The 16,652-nt window shown below is 26.7% G+C and overlaps 6 protein-coding genes across 6 annotated transcripts; 4 read left to right on the top strand and 2 right to left on the bottom strand.

The window, feature by feature from the left end:
• The first annotated feature begins 2,794 nt into the window (after positions 1–2,794).
• OCT59_011005 (40S ribosomal protein uS17) lies at positions 2,795–4,171 on the top strand. Its single transcript, XM_025314022.2, has 5 exons — positions 2,795–2,892; positions 2,996–3,340; positions 3,406–3,437; positions 3,561–3,638; positions 3,707–4,171. Exons 1-5 carry the CDS (start codon positions 2,881–2,883, stop codon positions 3,711–3,713), a joined length of 474 nt encoding a protein of 157 aa, XP_025186128.1. The 5' UTR covers positions 2,795–2,880; the 3' UTR covers positions 3,714–4,171.
• A 543-nt stretch (positions 4,172–4,714) lies between these two features.
• On the top strand, positions 4,715–6,277 carry OCT59_011004 (uncharacterized protein; the record flags this gene model as incomplete). Its single annotated transcript, XM_025314023.2, has 7 exons — positions 4,715–4,836; positions 4,903–5,017; positions 5,088–5,232; positions 5,301–5,384; positions 5,474–5,589; positions 5,657–6,148; positions 6,221–6,277. 7 exons carry the CDS (start codon positions 4,715–4,717, stop codon positions 6,275–6,277), a joined length of 1,131 nt encoding a protein of 376 aa, XP_025186129.1.
• Positions 6,278–6,647: 370 nt separating this feature from the next.
• Positions 6,648–8,329, top strand: OCT59_011003 (uncharacterized protein). Its single transcript, XM_025314024.2, has 6 exons — positions 6,648–6,818; positions 6,888–6,998; positions 7,101–7,170; positions 7,245–7,427; positions 7,520–7,597; positions 7,689–8,329. The coding sequence occupies exons 1-6, from the start codon at positions 6,735–6,737 to the stop codon at positions 7,985–7,987; spliced, it is 825 nt and encodes a 274-aa protein (XP_025186130.1). The 5' UTR covers positions 6,648–6,734; the 3' UTR covers positions 7,988–8,329.
• On the bottom strand, positions 8,313–12,062 carry OCT59_011002 (uncharacterized protein; the record flags this gene model as incomplete). Its single annotated transcript, XM_066136231.1, has 20 exons — positions 8,313–8,555; positions 8,641–8,701; positions 8,771–8,833; positions 8,905–9,051; positions 9,130–9,210; positions 9,276–9,401; positions 9,468–9,686; positions 9,807–9,914; positions 9,984–10,160; positions 10,231–10,464; positions 10,535–10,583; positions 10,667–10,740; positions 10,840–10,895; positions 10,972–11,032; positions 11,097–11,249; positions 11,329–11,391; positions 11,469–11,572; positions 11,667–11,789; positions 11,872–11,944; positions 12,012–12,062. 20 exons carry the CDS (start codon positions 12,060–12,062, stop codon positions 8,374–8,376), a joined length of 2,205 nt encoding a protein of 734 aa, XP_066000879.1. The 3' UTR covers positions 8,313–8,373.
• A 321-nt stretch (positions 12,063–12,383) lies between these two features.
• Positions 12,384–14,176, top strand: OCT59_011001 (uncharacterized protein; the record flags this gene model as incomplete). The annotated part of the gene is made up of 8 exons (XM_025314025.2): positions 12,384–12,452; positions 12,577–12,639; positions 12,725–13,187; positions 13,259–13,458; positions 13,544–13,660; positions 13,739–13,774; positions 13,853–13,918; positions 14,018–14,176. The coding sequence occupies 8 exons, from the start codon at positions 12,384–12,386 to the stop codon at positions 14,024–14,026; spliced, it is 1,023 nt and encodes a 340-aa protein (XP_025186132.1). The 3' UTR covers positions 14,027–14,176.
• A 188-nt stretch (positions 14,177–14,364) lies between these two features.
• OCT59_011000 (mitochondrial 54S ribosomal protein mL38) lies at positions 14,365–16,033 on the bottom strand (the record flags this gene model as incomplete). The annotated part of the gene is made up of 7 exons (XM_025314026.2): positions 14,365–14,456; positions 14,548–14,959; positions 15,041–15,166; positions 15,238–15,308; positions 15,395–15,504; positions 15,620–15,846; positions 15,950–16,033. 7 exons carry the CDS (start codon positions 16,031–16,033, stop codon positions 14,365–14,367), a joined length of 1,122 nt encoding a protein of 373 aa, XP_025186133.1.
• Between the last annotated feature and the right edge of the window lie 619 nt (positions 16,034–16,652).

Below are 16,652 nucleotides of genomic sequence, written 5' to 3'. Positions count from 1 at the left end.
CTTCCACCTTTTCTTCACCTCCTTTACTACTACCTCCTCTTCTCCTTTCTTCTCTTTTCCTTCCTTTCCAATATTTGCATCATATTCATTATCATCTTCATATATTTTTAATAAATTAGTCAAAATATTAGTCACATTATATGTATTTGGTTATTTCAGATCTTCCAATTCATCCTGTTGTTCTAATTGCTGGTTTTATTATTTAAATTATAGGCCTTAAAAACTGCATCTCTTAAATGGCTCTTGTATATAGTACAAATCCAAGATTGTACTAATAAAAGCACTGAAATTTCATTTTCATTAAAATCATTAGGTTCAATCATTCATTCACATCACAGGTCAAAAAGTGAAAAATCAGGCATCAATCAGTTACCAATCAGTTACCAATCAAGTAGCTGATTGGTAACTAATTGGTAACTAATTGGTGACTGATTGGTATTTTTACTAAATATTGTTACCAATTAGGCAGTTTGCTAACTTTTGATCCAGTAATCAGAAAAAGATGAAATATAGCTCATTGGAATCGTCTCAACAAGATGAATCTAATGATAGTAAAATCGCATTTCTAGTATTAATACTTGATGAGAAATTAAGTAAAATATAAAAATAAAATATATTATTTATATTTTATTTAATTTTTTATTAACTAATAATCCTAAAAATGCTATTTTACTACCATTAGATTCGTCTTGTTGAAATAATTCCAATAAGCTATATTTCATCCTTTTCTGATCAGTGAATCAAAAGTTAGCAAATTGCCTGATTGGTGACTGATTGATGCCTGATTTTTCACTTTTCGACATGTGCATATTTTCTTATTCAGATCTTAATTAGTTAATATCTGTTAATATATATAATTGTATAATAATATGCATAACTTAATCAAAATAGTATTAATATCAAATTAAAATAACAAAACATAACAAATAGAAAGAAATACTTACAGTTAACGATCTTTATTTGAGATCTTTTACAAAAATTTTATGTTCTCCAGTTTCATAATTAGTTTCAAATACTTTAAAAAAGTGATATGAATTGGAATCAATAATTTGTTGCAGATCTTTAAACTTTTCAATTAAAGGATTTTTTATAAGTTGGAAATATTTGATTGCTTTTACATATTTTTTTTTTTGTTTTAAATAAGAAGTTAGTATTTAAACAAATATTTATAATATACTAAACTTTTTACTCATATTATAATATTGGGAATTATGATTATGCTTATTTTAATAAGTAAATAATTCTTTTTAAAGTATTTTTTACAATAGTAATGATGAATAAAATAAATTATATTATAAATAATTTTGCCAGTAATAGAAAATACATTAATATTAATATTATTTCTTATACTAGATATAATTAAAGATAGATTAATTAAAGATAAGCATATAATAGTTATATAACATAAATAACATTTATGTAATATATAAATAAGACTTTTAGACTATTGGATATAATAGGTCTTTAATATTTACATCAGTTTACCAGGACCCCGGATATCTAATATAAAGGTCATAATGGACTTTTGGCCAAAAACACCCCTTTTTGCTGAAACTCAAAAAATCGTTTTTTGTAAATATCTCAACATCCAGTAATTCAATTTTAATGAACTTTTTTTTTATTTTGTAGCTCTCATTTAGCTCTACAATTTAAAAAATATTTCATCAAAATTGGACTACTGGATGCCGAGATATTTACAAAAAACAATTTTTTGAGCCCCTGAAAAATGGACCAATCTGCCGAAAGTGTGACTTAGATCCTGATCTGCCAACTCTTTCTTGTAGATCCTTGGTCAAAAATTTTGCGGAAGAAATTTTTACTCTTCGTATTAACACATCTCTTATTTTACTATTAAAATGCCTCCCAAAGGTAATAAAAAGGCTGGCAATAACCCTAACAGGGGACCTGCCAAGCGACAAGAAAAACGAAACAAAAATAAAGACGTGAGGCCATTTAGCTAAGAATATGATATTTATACATTTACTACTCACTGATACAACCTGTCTATCTGATAGTATACATATCAGATATTTTAAAATATAACAGATAGTTTATTAGTTAATAATGTTAGAATTATAGCAATACTTTTATTTGGCAATATTTTGTATTTTTTGTTTAATAAACTAGTTTTAATAAACTAACAAATGTATTATAGTTAATAAAAAAAAATTAAACAATAAAATTATTATATTATTTATATAATAATAAAATTGTTTAAATAAAATTTCATAATTTGTTATATTTAATATATTTTGCAATTTTTATTTTTAAATATTTTTTAGCAAAACTGTTTAAATAGTTTCAATTTAAATAGTTGTTTAAATTTGTAAATTTCACCTGCAACTTTACTTTAAAACAACTTATATTGTTATTTTATAATAAAATTGGTGCAAAAAATTTTTTCAAAAAAATCTCTTTTTTGATTTTTATTAATTTTTATACAATATATAATTTTTGTATAAAATTTTTTAATTTTATATCAATATTTTAATTAAAACTTAAAACTTATATTAATAGTTTAATCAGATTGAATTATAATTGGAATATCCAATGTACTTCAACTTGAAAGAATAAATTACCATCTAGCATTGCATTTTTAAGTGTACTACTTTAAAAGACAGGTATTTTGCTAGATATAAAAATTTTACTTTCGATTAATACCCTTAATTCTGGTACTTAAGTTTAATTCTGGTCAAAATTATACTGTATAGCAGTATCTTAGCTCAAATAACATCCAATCAAAATTGCGATGTACAATTTTTTTGATCATCCAATCAAATTGCAAATTACTCTCAAATAATTATCAGAAAAAACTTCTTTCGATCAATCTTTTTCTACAAAATCGTTCTGTGGCCTGTTCTTAAGGGACTTTTAAGCAACATGTCTGAACAAGTATGCTTGTTTACCGTTTAATCATAAATTGAGATAATGCTTGTGGGATAATGCTAATGTTATAAATAATGTAACTGATATTATATGATAAAATTTTAATCAGATCGAAAGGGCTTTTCAAAAACAACCCAATATTTTCACAAGTGCCAAATTAATTACGAAGGGTAAAAGTAAGAAAAAGAATACTCGCTGGTATAAGGATGTAGGTCTCGGTTTTAAGACACCAAAAGAGGCCATTGAGGGACATTATATAGACAAAAAATGTCCCTGGGCTGGCATGGTATCCATACGTGGTCGTATTTTGAACGGAGTTGTGGTTTCTACAAAAATGAAAAGGACTATCATTGTCCGTCGGGAATATTTGCATTATATTAAAAAGTACAACCGTTATGAAAAACGTCATAGGAATGTGGCTGCTCATTTATCGCCAGCATTTATTGGTGTTCAGGTATTTATTAGAGGTACTTTGGAAATTTTTTATTCTTTATTAACATATTTTTGTCGATAATTTAGCCCGGCGATACGGTGACTATGGGACAGTGCCGGTAAGTAAATTTATTATAATGTTATTGACTTTGCTAGGACATACGCTATTATTTATACAGTTGATAGGAAATGACTAAATTTCTATTAAAAAAAAATTTTGTCATTTATTTGGCTTATAATAGACCTCTTTCCAAGACCGTACGCTTTAATGTCCTTAAAGTTCAGAAAAAAATACAAAAGGGATCAAAAAAATTTGCCAAGTATGTACTTTAATCGATTTATTATTGCCGAAAAAACCGGCTTAAATACTAAATATTTTTGTTAATAGGTTTTAATCATGAAATAAGAAGATAATCGATTTGATCATTGAGTAACTCTTCATAATTTTTTTTTATTATGATTAACACAATCTTTTAAGTGGCTTATGTTAAATCCTACAATAAAAAAATGAAGTTTTCTTTCTTATCACTGATAATAAACTCAATTTTATTATAATTAATCTTTAATTTTTAATGTTTTCGCATCATAATTTAATTTGAGTATTATACATATCAGTATATTAGTTAGTTGGCATTAATGGCTGAGCACAATGACGACTACCTGAGTTTTTTACTTATTAAAAATAACAGATGGATATAGATGATAAAACACAACTTTCCCAAGAGTATACATTAAGCAAATTTCGAAACTAGGCTCAAGTGAAATTAGTCTCGCAACTTCATGATATTAAGAGAACTATTTTCTCTATAATTATTAGGACTCCATATTATTATAATTTTTCTTGCATAGTCCCCAGGTACAGTCCAACCTCTATGTACCGAAGAGGTTGTTTTAGGGAAAAAGTATCGGTACATTGAATTATCGGTACACAATTACTGTAAATCACGTCTATTATCAGACTAGCGGACAGTCAGACCTTTGATACCGATAGAAAAAAATATCAATACATTGAATATATTACGAGTAATTCATAATGCGGAGCAAATGCCACCCGATTAATGGGCCAAAATAATCAAATTTCGGCAAAATAAACCGCAAGGGTTCAAATTAAATCTTTTACTTGGTCCAACTTTATAGTACTGGCCCGAATTAATACTAGTGTAGCTAAAATATCAGTACATCTTAATATATGCTACTATAAAGGGACCAAGTCACCAAGAAAAAGTATCGGTATACGTTACATCGCGAAATTATATACAATATCGATACAACGCGGTTTTTTATTATAGATTATCTCGGTACAGAGGTTTGACTGTAAAACGCGTCATTAATTTGAATCGGATCACATGACTTTACACGTATATACAGTCATAACTCGATAAGTAAATACTATATTATGGCAGATAAAGAGTTAATAAAGGCCACTAAAAGAGCATTTTCTGCTTTGCTTGAAAGTACTACTGGAGAATCGAAAAACCATAGTAAATCTGGTCAGTCTGAAATAACATCCGGACCAAGGTATCCAAAAATTGTTTTTTTATCTGCTATATTTATTCTTTCGATTTTTTCTTATTCTTTTTCTAGAATAAAACAGATCAAACTCGCCCCAAATGACGAATCTACTTCACCAGATAAAACAAAAATATTATATAATCCAATAGATAAAAATGATTTTATGCGTCGGCTTGCGACTTTTATGATATCCTTTAAAAATCAATTTATAAAAAATAATAGAATGATATAAATTAATGATTCTTAATATTTTATACGATTCAACCTGGTTTGTTAAACCGGATCTTTTAAGTCCCGTAGAATGCGCAAAATATGGCTGGATTAATATTGGTGAAGATTGGCTCAAATGTGAATATTGTGGTGAATGTATGTTAGTGAAAATAGTACCCGATATTGAATTAGGTATAACACACTTTATTTATTTATTTTTGAAATAGTTAATCTGCTAACCTTTTTTTCTGCTTTTATAGAGGAGCGTTTGATAGAACAATATCACAAAGGATTGACCAGTGCACACTCAATTACTTGTCCATGGCGTGAGCGTCATTGCGATGGTTTGAAAGTCAAATTTTAATAATTTTAATTCAGAAATAATATATATTTTTGTACCGAATTTTTAATTTGTTGTATATTTACAACTTAGATTATATATACAAGATACCACTTTCCGTCCATGTAGAGATTTTGAAAGAATTTCAGGCACGTACATTGTCTTTAATACAACTAAACGACAAATTACCGATTATAAAGACAGAATTAGTAAGTCATTTTTTCAATGATTAAGTGTTTCATTTGAAGCATAGCAAATTCTGACCTTTTCAACCAGACTGAGGAGTTTATAGAAACTATAATCTCTGTGATGCCTCAAGAGTCAAAGACAGTTGAACGAGACATTTTAGCAGCTGCGGGGTGTTTGTCGTTATTTAGATGGGAATATGAATTAATTGACGGCTTAGATATGCTAAAGTGTCCTTTCTGTTTTCGTAAATGCGCATTATTTAATTATCGGAATATAGCAAAACAGAGAGAAATCCAACAACAGGACAAAGGGGATAATGAAGATAATAATAAACAGACTGCGGAGGATACTAGTGATAGCAATGTTAATGATAACATAATGGTATCACTTGATCTTAAGTTTGATACTGAACTAGAACATCGATGGTATTGTGCTTGGATTACTGGCGATGGGAAATCAATAGTTAATAAAACTGCTGAAGAGTTGGCTAAAAGAAGACCCGGCTGGCATATTACATTGGAAGGAATCGTTAATTGTAGCGTTCCCTTTGACCCAGCGAAAAAAAATGAGGAACAATTGGTATGAATCAAATATTATATCTTTGGTTTATATTGTGATCTATTGTTAACATTTAATCATTTTTTGTCTAAGGCTGATGTTCGAATAAACGAATTACGGAATGTTTTATCTCCAAAAAAATCTAACTAGAATGAGTGATTATCGTCATATTTTGCATATAATAACATAGTCAGTCTGCTATACTCGTTATGTCTTTGTTCAGGACATCCAATTTAAAGGTTCTCGAATTTGATTGATAATAATGATGTTAGAACTTAGAAGGTATAACATATTCGTTATCATGTGATAATACATAAATTCACGTGACTGTTAGTGTCATTCACAAATAATAAAGTAGATAAATTCAAGCGATCCAAAAAGTCCTTTATTATTAGTCGCACTAAACCTATGGGCTATGGCCCGATAAAAACGTTGTTTCATCGAATTAACCAAATCAGGGTAAATTATCCGACCGATTATTGTCAAAAAAAAAAAAATTTTTTTTTATAAGCATCCCTTATATCCTAGCGCGTCATTAACGAAGCTTTCTACTATTTAATATTTAATACTATTATAACACCAAATTTTCCATGCTACTCATAGTAAAATGTCCTTAGCCCTTGCCATTGCATTAGTTGTCCTTATAACGGAATTTATTCTTTGGTTCGGATATTCGCAGATCGCGAGTTTGGTATGTTCTGTGCTCTATCATTATTATTATTATAGAACGATAATAACTTTTTTTTTTATTAAATTGTAGGCATATGGCGTTTATTTAAATGCTTTTGAAAGGGAGAGAGTCCAAAAACAGAGAAAAACTAAGAGAGATATATTGACTATTAAACATGATTTAGCAAGAACAAGTTCTCAGGTATTAGAACATATATTTATTAGAAATTTTTATTTATATTTTGGCCTTTTTGATAAAATAATACGCGATTATTACATTTAATCTACTACTTTTTTATCATAGGATCAATTTGCTAAATGGGCCAAATTGAGACGCAAATTGGATAGCAAAATGAGCGAATTAGAAAAAATCAGTAATATTATTTCAATAATAAGTTTAATTTAATTCATTATATATTATACTGAGAGTATTTCCAATATTATACAGCAACGTCATTAGGTTATTTAAAAACATCTTTTGAAATCAAATTTACTACATTTTTATGGGTGGTTACCAATGGTATACAAATTGTTATGGTAATATGGTATCGATCCTCGCCAGTTTTTTATCTTCCACAAGATTGGTTTAGTCCAATATCTTGGATTTTCTCTATGCCATTTGCACCATCAGGTTAAGTTTAAACGTGCCTATTGTTTAATTTTCGTTTTATTATACATTTTTAAAATGTCTTTTTTCTCATTTAAAATTAATAATATTTGTAGGATCGGTAAGTGTACCTTTCTGGTTTTTAGTTTGCCGCAAATTTGTTAAAAAAGTGGTACAAACTAAAAGGGATGCAGGTAAAAAGAAGAAATACATCTATTTCTCATTATCTTTCATCTTGGATTTTTTTTTCGGAATTCTTATCATCACTTGAAATAATATTTGTAGTTCCATTATATCATAAATATGCACCTGAATCTGTGAAACAACATGGTCAGCTGTTTATTCAGTGGTGCAAAACACAAATTCGAATATTTACACCGATCGTGGTGCAATGGGTTAATGCTAATGTGAAAACATTTTGTAATATTATTGCTGAAAAAGCTAAATCATCAGAAAAGAAAAAGATGCCGTCTCCTTCAACAAATGGAACATCGGGCTCAACATCAAACGAAGAAGAAAATAATGATGCTAGCAAAATTGAAGAGAAGAAAGAGAAGAAAGAGAAAATATTAGAAAAAGACTGAATGTAGAGAGTATTCAGTACATTTAATTCATTATGATTGTTAATTGGGCAGTATATAGTTATTTATACGGCTGGTTACAAAAAGATATATTATATAATAATTAACACTTGTTTGGACTTTAAAAGCATTAAACATTTTTTTTTTTTCTTAATCTTGTTTCCTTATGTCATAGATAATATGCGTTAAGAAAAGTTCACATAGAGCTTAATAAGTTTAATGTATAATAATTGCAAAGGCTCATGATTGTTGAACTTTTTTAGAAATAAGATAAGAACATGTATAATAATTTTTTTTCTTCGTTTACAAATACATATAAACGTTAAGTGAATTTAATATAATTTTATTGAAATTTTTTTTTTATAAATTTATAAGAATTTATAATGAAATTAAAATTTCCTATATAACAAAGAGATCGCATAATTTCTGATGGATTCGGTCTCTTCTTTGTTTAGAACATTCTCCAAAGCATATTTCATTTTATCAATAATTTTTGGACAATAGAAAAGGAAATCTATGGTTTTTCGTTGAAGATTTTGTGGTAAATAAATGAAAGGTCCGAAGAGTGGTCCTGAAATAAGTAAAGATTCTATTGTAAGATAATCAATTTTTGAAAATCATAGTCTTATAGTTTTAATATATAAACACACACACACCTTTATTAGGTAAGTCCACGTGAAGGAAAGGGATTAGTGCCGTTTGAATTTGTATCATAATCTGCGAAAAAATAATTTTTGAATTATCACGCGAGAATGTTTTATAGTAAAAATGAGACAAACATATTACCTCATCATTAAATATTCCTTTACCACTTCTTTTTGCAAAGTCACATAAAACGTGAAGAATTTTCTAGATTGAGGAAGATTCATTAATGTTTATATAATAAAATTTAAATACATAAATAATCATATATTATATACCTGACTCGTTTCGATACTTTCAATATTGTTTGTTTTCAATTCGCATAATAATTTAGGTAAATTCAATGCCCAGGTTTGAATTTCTTCAGCAAGTGAAGTGTCATTATATATGCGAAAAAGACCTTTAGAGTGTGAAGTTTCTTGCAACTGGGAGGGGGAAAAAAAATAGTTAAAATAAATTAAAAGAGTTAAAAGATAGGAAAAAAAAATAAAATAAATAAATACCATCAACAATTTCGAAATGAAATCTATAAAGATTCTTTTTGTTGATTGAGAGCGACATCTTTTTGAATAATCAAGAATTGCCTAAAAGAAATTTAAAAGTTAACTCTTGATTTGTTTAGATAATCTCATTATTAAAAATGAGTTACCTTGAAAATAGATTCTTGCTTATCATCTTCTAAACAATTGAGTAAACTCTTTATTGTTGGTAATAAAGTTTTCAAATGATCAGCCTTGAAATCACTAGTTGATGATGTCATTAGCGCTTTGTTTGACTAAATTATAAAAAGATTATTAAATATTTGATAAAATTATGTAAATAATTAATATAATTTAAATACCTCAAAACCTAAAGCATGTAAAATATATTCTACAACTTGTTCTATCCAAAGTGGTTGAGATTCAGAAGAATTTGAAACTTCAGCCCTTTTCCTTTTTTTATGAGAGGATTTTTTATCATTATTTGAATCCATTTCTTTATTTTTTAACGTGGATATTTTCAAAAAGAATGATGTTAATTCGCAAAATATTAAATTCATTTCTTGCAAAGTGGATTCAACCTAAATAATATTTATATAAACACAATTGTTATAACAATTAAACGTAAATAATACGAAATAAATAATTTTTTATTAACGATAATCAATTAAAATATATCTAAGAAAAATTAAGCGACAAACCTTCTCATCATGAATACTCATGGATTCAGCACCGAAAGGAAAGTAAACTACATAATGTTTAAGTAATTGCTTTAATTGTGACTCGATCCATTGTTTGTCCGTAAATTCCTATTTGAATAGAATCATGAATAAGTTACATGTGGATATATGATAAGAACCCTTTTTTATGTAACAAACCTGATTTATCAGTTCATATCTTATCGTTGACCTCCAGAGTACGACCATAATCTTTAGTACAAGATGGATTATTTTTAATGAGTGAGAATTTTGATTAATTGAGATCGTACCGAGAATTGATGGTGCGGTATCTAACCAAATCGCAAGGAGAATTGGGTTTATGACACTTAAAAGATCCTAATTCAAAGAAAATCTTTAGAATAAAATAACTATACGCACAAGTGTAAATAATTAACATAAATCGAACCTTTGCACCAGATAAACGACCTTGGACAGTTGAAACATCGAAATTTTCTTCTATATTCTTATTCGTTTCATTCCGCGATAATATTTTGCTAATGTTAATCCGTTCATTTTTATTTTCTGCTATTAAGGATGATGAATTATTGAACAGATTTAATTGCATAGTATATTTTGACTTTGATTGAGACAAATGTGGTAGGAGAGATAATCTCAACGGATGTGGAGGTAAAAGTTCGACCTATATTAAAATATATTAATTAATGTATATATACTTATACTCTTTTTTAAACATTATTTTAATAACTAACCTTTCCATGAACTTGTTCCCAATCAATTGAAACATTTTGTTTAAATTGCCTGATAATCATACCAAAAATTTTTATATAAATTAGCCCAAGTTAAATGCGTAAAAATATATTAGACAATCACATGTATATTACATTGAATCATCATCATCATCAATTAAACCATATTTTAAAAGTTTATAGAAACTCGATAAAATTTCAATTTTAACCTGATACACACTTAAAATTAGTTTCAGTGTAAATATGAAGAAATAGCGTGAAAAAGAAAAAAAATACATATATATTACAGATTAAAATTATTTACTTACTTCATGCGACCAAAATTGATTTTGTGAATTGGTCAAAGGTGTAACAATACTGGATGCTAAAAGAAAAATATTTAATATATTTAAATTAAAAAAATATAAGTAAATGAAATTTATATATAATTTTTTAATCACCTGAATTGGTAACTATCGTATTCGAATCAGTCGTTAAAAGTCCAATATAATTAGGTACCACCTTGTAAATTAAAATCTCTTTTTATTAGATGTATTTAAAAGATTAAAAATTTATAGGAATTTACCCGTTGCCAAAATCCATCTACGATGATATCGGGTGCAATATTAAGCCATAATTCCATAAACTTGATTGAATCGGCACGTATATCTTCATAAATATGTGTAATTGCCGAACAAGTATATATAATTAGGATTGGAAGGAAAGGTCTCAGTTCCGACTACAAGACATGTTTGAAAACATAAACTTCGAATGATAAGGTATTATAAACCTAATTAAAGAGAGTATAAGTAACTTACTTTTTCCATGGGTATAAAAAACTCTGTAAAAAATGACAACAATGTCGTTCTCACAAATTTATTCTATAAAAAAAAAATTGAAAATTAATTTAATGTGCCGCGACTTTTTTTTAAAAAACAAATTATTAAGTATGTCTTACATCATCAATTAACAATCGCAAAAGAGAATTCACAACTAAGGATAAAGATTGTGATAAAATATGCGGATTAACGCGAAAAAAATCCTTTAAACCTATGATAGCATCTTTTTTTTTTAAAAAAAAAAAATAAATAAAGAGTTAAAGCCTTAATAGATTTATTTGCAAAGTAAACTATAAATAACATTGAGTAAAGCAAACCTTTTCGCATTCCAGAATTATAATGTTTTAATTGTGTCAATAGTTCATTTAAAGTTAAATTTCTGGAATTTGTTATTTCATTCGATTTATCTTCGGTAATACTTTGACTTGGCAAAGATATTGCTATAAATATATTTATTTATTAAAATTTAAATTGATTCAATAAAGAAATATGAAACAACTTGAAAAAGATAATAAAGTATACCTCGCGATTTAAAAGAAGTATCCGTAAAATTACTAGCTTGTTGTTTCTTTTTTCCAACTTTCAATTTCGGTTTCTTCTCAAGTTAAAAAATAAGAATAAATCATTGATATTATAAAACTTTTAGTATTTTATAATCTTACTTTAAAGTCTTCTTGTTGCGCCTTTTTTTTATGTTTACTTTTCTTGGGCATTTTTTTAACAAATCGAAAATTTTTAAAACCAATTTATATAAAATAATAGATTATCTTGAAAATTTTATTAATTATACACGCTACAACCGAGTTTTATCCCGTTTTGGCTGTAATCCCTGAATGCTATGTACAAAATATCAAAATGAAGTCTTATGTAATATACGTAATACAAGAAATAAATATAAATTAAAACGTAGATCATTATGTTCTTAATAACGGTTCAAAAAAAGCTGCTACAATTTCTTTCTCTCACCTTCTTTTTTTTGGTCTCATAAATATTTATTACGAACTTTTCCTTTCAAAAAGTTATTTTGAATTACCATGAATATCGACGAAGTAGTACAATTAAAGAAATCGTTAGCCAAAGCGATCAGCGAAGAGAAGACCTCTGTAAATGATTAACTGTTAATATGAAATCTAGGAAAAGCTTTTTGTTTTTTCCTAAATTAATTTTTCATATTTCAAAAATTTAAGTATAAGTCTTTAATATAGATATTTCATATTTATAATATAGGCTATCCTTGGAATAATGAAGCAATTCAACGATGATGTAGTTGCAACAAAAGAGTTGTTGAAAGTAAGCTTTTAGTTATTTTTTAGATGTTTAAAAATAATGAAAGTTATTAATATGTTATTTCCGATTATAATTAATCGGATAATAGAAGACAGATATTGGAGTCTTTATTGGAAAACAACGTTCACACCCTAACGCAGATATTGCAAGACTCGCTAAAGATATTGTTAAAAAATGGAAAACTGCAGTTCAACAAAGTGATCCATCAAAATCAATTTATTCACCAAAAACCAATTCTGACACTGTCAAAGTTGACGATGGTGGCTTTGTTAAACCACAACCTATCGATAGATCTTCGATCAAGATTAAGCGTGAAAATTCTCAAGGAGAAATAAGTACCCCTTCCCCAAGTTTGGCTAAACTTGAGAATTCTTTTAGTGAAAATAGTTCACCATCACCGAGTACTCCAAAATTAGAAAACGATAGAGTTATTAATAATAAGGGTGACCGATCTTTCAAAAAAGATAATGTCGGGTATAGCACAGGAGATAGTACACGTGATAAATGTATAGAATTATTATATGATTCATTGGCATTTGATTCAAACAATGGTAATAAGAAATTACTTATTTGATATTTGTAAATTACTAAGTATTTTATTAACTTTTTGTTTAATTTTTAGGAATTGACATAATTCTTAATCGTGCTAAAAAAATAGAGCAAATGGTTCTCGATCAATTTGATGGAGAACCTGAAAAACAATATCGTGATAAATTGCGTGGTATGATTTCCAATCTCAAGGATAAAAAGAATCCAGGTCTTAGAAAGGGTGTTGTATCTGGAGACATTACAGTTCAGAAATTTTGCGTTATGACTAAAGAAGTAAATAATATTTTATATAAAAGTCTTTTTTATATATATATATGCCTCTTCATTTAATAATCGTAAATTATACCCGAAACAAAAGGAAATGGCATCTGAGGAAAAGAAAGCCCGAGATCGGGAAATTCAACAAGCAAACCTTTTCAAGGCAAGAGGTGCGGGACCAACACAAGCAGAAACAAACATGTTTCGTTGCGGAAAGGTCAGTACCATCATTATAATTGGAGGACCAGATTTAGATTTTTTTCATTTAATAATAATCAAACAATTATATATTTAGTGTGGAGAAAGAAAAACAACTTATTTTCAAATGCAGGTGAGTGTGATTTGTGATTTTTTTTTTGTAATCAAAAGGTTGAAATTAAGTCGAAATTAATTTATAAATATTCATCAGACTCGAAGTGCTGATGAACCTATGACAACATTTGTCACATGTATAGTTTGTAACAATCGATGGAAGGTAATGTGTGCTTCATATATTAAAACTTTTTTTTTGGTAAGAGTTTCTCTTATCTATAATAATCTTTATATTTTTTTTTCTTGACGTTTGTATAATCAGTTCTGTTAAGCTTGTCATAATCAAAAGGCACATGTATTTATAGCAAATAATCCCATCATTTTATTTTTATATTGTTAATATAAGGATGTATGTGATTATTTGGAAAATAGATTATTGATAGATATAATTTCCGTTAATAAAATGTATCAATTACATATGTCCTATCAGTAAATTAGTTTGTATTCAACCGCCCCTCTAGTAAGTATGAAAAAAGAATATTGTTGAATCAAACTTTAATATTACTGTTTAATTTAGTTATATATAACTTAAGGCAACAATAAAAAAATATATGTATTTCTTTTTAAAAATGCTTGCTTTATTTTGATAAATAAATTATATGATTTATTCTAAAGATTTGTGTATTTTTGTTGTTTCGATCCAGTTTCATCCAAGTATTTATCAACCTTTGGTTGTCTACCATATTTTGGTTCATGGATACCTAAATAAATAAATATATATATATATATATATTATAAAGATAAATTAAATACGCAAAAAATTGAAATTACTTAATTCCTTCTAAATATTACCTAAAATATTAGCATAAATTTTGCTAACTTCTTCATCCCAAACTTCACGGAAAAAAGAAGCACCACGTAACTTTAAATTATAATCACTCATAAATTCTCTAACATCCTTAACACGACCCATATTTTCAGGTATTATAATTTTTTGATTATTAGGTTGTTCTAAAATAGCTAAAGTATAACGATGATATTTTGTTCCTTTAGGTGGATGAGGAGGAATATAAGGTAAAATTACTTCACCACCAGAAATATCGGATTTTGTTACATTAAGAGGAATATTAGTTATTAGCCAATGCCATTCTGTTTGATAGGTTTTATTCAATGCATCAGGCATATCTGGATCAACCATGATAAGTGTGTATAAAAGTGTTTCTTCGTGAAAATTGTTTAGAATCACTGTAGGTTCTTTTCTTGTCTTAATTGAAAAGGGGAAAAAATTTAAACATATATGTATGTATTTATGTGTTTATATATATTATATATTTATATAACTCACTTGAGCGGGGAATAGAAAAACACCGGGCTCAATTATATCATTTTTAAATTTAAATTCAAGATCAATCATAGGTAACAAGGTAGGGAATACATCAGGAACAACATACATTTGTGTTATTCGTTGCATCTAAATAAGAGATACTTTTTTAACAACTTCAAAAAGATATTCTAATTCATCACAAGTAAATTATTAATTACCAATTTATGAAGAGGTTCTTTTCTCCAATATTTCTCTCGTAAATGACGATAAACAGGTATACTCATATCAACTATAAATTTAAAATCAGTAAAAATATAAAATATAAACCAAACCAAAATCAAATCAAACCAAAACTAAAATAAAAGTAAAACTTACTTTTACCATTTTTAAAATTCCATCGAACTTCTGGATCATTTATTTCGGCTAAAACTTGTAAATTATATTTCTTCTTTTTAAGTTCATTTAATTCTTGATCAAATTGTTCACTTATAAAAATTATTATTAGAATAATGAATTTTTTAAAGTTATTTTTGATAGTGGGGTTAAAACATTATCCGAACTACTTCTTCCTTTTAATAAATTTTATTATCACGAACCTACTTTCTTCTATTTTTCATTAATTTTTCTATCATTATATCAATTAATCGTATTTCTTCATATTTTTGTGCTTTATCCTCATAAATATATTTAAGTGCTTCATCATAAGCAGGGTTAACTCCTAAAGCGGGAGGTTTATACTTTTTATCTGAATCTTTTTGAGATGAATCCTGATCCTTCTTTTTTTTAATTGTAGTTAATTGACGAAAATTAATAAAAGAAATTTGTAACTTTATATATATATTAAAGAATAATTTATTAATTGGTTAATAAAATGGCTTAAAAATTGTAAAAACTTGGAAGAATTTTTTTTAAAAAAAAGAAAAAACTTACTTCCTGTGGTTTAAATATTCGTGTTAATGTATTGAAAGAGTTCGTTATAATAGTTCGTTGTACTCTATGTGAAAGAAGAAACATTTTTTTTTTATATATATAAATTTTAATTATTATTATTTAAAAAAAAAAACTGATTTTGATTTATTTTTTTTGATTATCGAAAAAAAAATTTTTTTTTATTGTACATAACTGGTTAGGTTACACCAGTATAAACTGAAATTTTGGAAGGGAATTACATTAACGAATTAACGAATTAAAAAAGATCTTTTAAATTTTCCAAATTTTAATTTATTATTGATTATTATTGATAAACCGATTTTCAAAAATATGATTGATTTAAAATAACATATGAAATTTTTTTAAAAAAGGTTATGATCTAAAAAAAATTTACAAAAAATTGAAAATTATTTGAAATTCTCTTTATTTTAACAAAAATTGAAAATTATTTAATTTATTTGAAATTCTCTTTATTCTACAAAATTGAAATTATTGAAATTATCACTTCCTAATAAATCAATAAAAATATGTCTACTATAAATTTTCTTTATTTTTACAAAAATTGAAGATTAATTGAAATTCTCTTTATTCTACGAAAATTGAAATTATTGAAATTATCACTTCCTAATAAATCAATAAAAATATGTCTACTATAAATTTTTTCTTTATTTTCACAAAAATTGAAGATTAATTGAAATTCTCT

This window comes from Rhizophagus irregularis, chromosome 19 (assembly GCF_026210795.1).
Source record: "Rhizophagus irregularis chromosome 19, complete sequence".
NCBI classification, from domain to species: Eukaryota; Fungi; Glomeromycota; class Glomeromycetes; order Glomerales; family Glomeraceae; genus Rhizophagus; species Rhizophagus irregularis.
The sequence above is the reverse complement of the archived record's forward strand: the minus strand, read 5'-3'. Positions and strand labels throughout refer to the sequence as shown.

Coding starts and splice junctions, on each gene's coding strand:
- OCT59_011005 (XM_025314022.2), top strand. Junction 3,341..3,405: donor CAGCATTTATTGGTGTTCAG/GTATTTATTAGA, acceptor TCGATAATTTAG/CCCGGCGATACGGTGACTAT. Junction 3,438..3,560: donor GTGACTATGGGACAGTGCCG/GTAAGTAAATTT, acceptor GGCTTATAATAG/ACCTCTTTCCAAGACCGTAC.
- OCT59_011003 (XM_025314024.2), top strand. CDS start 6,735: ATGTCCTTAGCCCTTGCCATTGCATTAGTTGTCCTTATAACGGAATTT. Junction 7,428..7,519: donor TATGCCATTTGCACCATCAG/GTTAAGTTTAAA, acceptor TAATATTTGTAG/GATCGGTAAGTGTACCTTTC. Junction 7,598..7,688: donor ACAAACTAAAAGGGATGCAG/GTAAAAAGAAGA, acceptor TAATATTTGTAG/TTCCATTATATCATAAATAT.